Genomic DNA, 2,738 nt, shown 5'->3' with positions numbered 1-2,738 from the left:
GTGTGTGAGAGAAAGAGAGAGAGAGTGTGTGAGAGAAAGAGAGAGAGAGAGAGAGAGAGAAAGAGAGAGAGACAGAGAGAGAGAAAGAGAGAGGTGCATGAGGATGAAAAAGGCGTGTGAGTGCTTACGAATTGACGTGCTTAATTGAAGTTTGTGCATGTGAATGTATGTTACAGTAACCAATAAGCTATATCGTTGCACCACAGATATAAATATATTATCAATATGTGTATATACTTGACTTGCGATACTTTATTTTGATCAAATTCAGTGATTCGATAGCAATACATTACAATGGTTCATAAGCACATTAGCCCCCCTTTTAGATTACATTTGAATACAAAAATAACATATTGCATATCAATCACAATTTGTTTTATATACATATACATCTACGCGTACTTAAGAAGGTAACTATAACTTTATGTCTGTAATCTTGTAGGTAAGCAATCTATTAAATTAAATAAAACATTTATGATTACTACTATGCTAATTCAATAGAACCAATAATTCGCTATTGCATGAACATATATATATATATATGTTCCCATAACATACACGACAAGTATATGTTGTATAGTCAATATTATCAAGGAACTATATTTCAACTATTTTTGAGCGATCAGAGATGATTCGCGAACAATTATTTACATCACACACCGTTCCCATTACGTTTTACTGATGTTGTCACCAAAATCCCGTTGCAGTATCATTTCAGTTTGACCGTTCACTAAAGATTAGTGTGATTACTTCAACTCCACTGGTATTCATAGCATTATGTACAGCATCATTTGAGTATATCACACCACTATCATGCTTCGCTCGTCGCCTGGTCTTTTATAGATGACACACACCAGAATACTGAAATAGTTACTCATCAGGAGTTAATACTGGGAAAGACCGATCTTGTCATCTACCGTTTTTGTCGATAGTCTCAAACGGACACAGGCGAAGATTACGGTAATCAAGGCAATGACAATGACTGCACCAATAACCGCTCCCACGATGGATATGCTACCTTTAGACATACAGACTCGCTGACCCATCATAGATTTATTTGTGATTTCTTCGTTTTCGTCGGCGCTGGTCCCGAACCCAGCAAATTCCGATTCGGATTGCTTCGGCAGCATGATAGTGACGCTGTTGTACACATCCATTCTTTCTCTGACGTCTTCAGATTCCTTGCTTGGCATCGTGGTTTCTTTCTTACAATAATTTTGTTGCAGCAATTCGTTAAAAGCCAAAACTATCAAATGGAATGTATTTAATATTCATTCATTCATCAATCGACTTATGTTTTGTAATATATATAGCACGTGGAAATGCGTGTAGTATACGCCGTTGGCATTTCATTTGCTAGCTTCCCGGTCTGATAATCGTTGTTTTTCTTCTCGTTTATATTAATTTATATATTACGGAACTGTGCTCATAAAAGCTACGTATAATTCACAGAACATATTGAATACATGAACATATAGCTGACAGGCTACTTTATTTCTGTTCAGTTCGATTCGATATTGATACATATATATTGTTATTATCAATACAAAAATTATGATCATATTTACATTGCCTCACAACGGACGTCTGGGTATCTTTTTTATAATATATTGCAGTACAAAAATATCATATTGCATATAAATCGCATATAGTCATATACACATGTACAAATAATTAAACGTTTAAGTACATAAGTGATTACAGATATACAGGACATCTTATGCGCACATTAATTATTGTATAACATTAACGTCCCCCGATCTCTGTCTCTTTATTTACACAAATTTTCATTTAGCCTTTCTTTAATCTACATAATTCTAACGAAATTTAAACTATCATTCTAGTTTTGTCTCCTCTATAATTTGTAATTTCATTAACGCTGCACGTATATGAAGAGCCATAATTACCGAGAAATAACTGTGTGTTTCCGTCTATAATAGTTCTACGGATGTTTCCAGGCCTCCTATACATATAATATAGCTAAAGAATAACAAGCGTAAATGGTGAGTTGCAGGAAGTTAATAATGTGAGAGAGCGATCTTGTCGTCCACGTTCCTTGATGACAGTCTCAACCGTATGCAGGCGAAGATTACAGTAACCATGGCAATCACGGTGACAGCCGCAATAACCGCTCCCGCAATGGACAAGCTACTTTTCGTCATGCAAACGCGTTGACTCATGATAGGATTAGATGTGACACCTGCGTTTTCGTCGGCGCTGGCCCCGAACCCAGCAAATTCCGATTCGGATTGCTTCGGCAGCATGATAGTGACGCTGTTGTACACATCCATTCTTTCTCTGACGTCTTCAGATTCCTTGCTTGGCATCGTGGTTTCCGCGTTAATGTCTGTCTCCACGGCCTCACGTTTGTACCTGTGCACTCTGTCTCCATTGCACTTTGGCTGTTGGGAAAACAATGCATGCATGAAAGTTACGCCGATGAATAACAATAAAAATGAGAAATTTGTTAGAAATTTGTCCACATATATCGACAAGTTATTTTGATTTATGACACACACGCACGCGCACGAGCACGCACGCACACGCGTGCGCACAAACGCATGCCCACACACATATCCTCTCTCTCTCGATCTCTCTCTCATTTTGCTCGTTCTCTCTCGCTCTCTCTCTTTCTCTCTCTTTCATTCTTTATCTATCTCTTTCATTCTCTCTCTCTCTCTCCTCTCTCTCTCTCTCTCTCTCTCTCTCTCTCTCTCTCTCTCTCTCTCTCTCTCTCT

General features: G+C 37.8%; 1 protein-coding gene across 1 annotated transcript in view; it reads right to left on the bottom strand.

The window, feature by feature from the left end:
- Positions 1-358: 358 nt before the first annotated feature.
- Positions 359-2,738, bottom strand: part of LOC106805559 — a 23,923-nt gene continuing 21,543 nt past the window's right edge. The window contains exons 9-10 of the mRNA XM_014807205.1: positions 2,230-2,402; positions 359-1,095 (exon numbers count right to left, since the gene is read on the bottom strand). Coding sequence (XP_014662691.1) covers positions 885-1,095; positions 2,230-2,402 — 384 coding nt within the window. The 3' untranslated portion in view covers positions 359-884. The remainder of the gene's footprint in view (positions 1,096-2,229; positions 2,403-2,738) is intronic.

This window comes from Priapulus caudatus, unplaced genomic scaffold, assembly GCF_000485595.1.
Source record: "Priapulus caudatus unplaced genomic scaffold, Priapulus_caudatus-5.0.1 Scaffold117, whole genome shotgun sequence".
Taxonomy (NCBI): Eukaryota; Metazoa; Priapulida; class Priapulimorpha; order Priapulimorphida; family Priapulidae; genus Priapulus; species Priapulus caudatus.
Note: the sequence above shows the minus strand (reverse complement) of the source record. Positions and strands in the feature narration are given on the sequence as shown.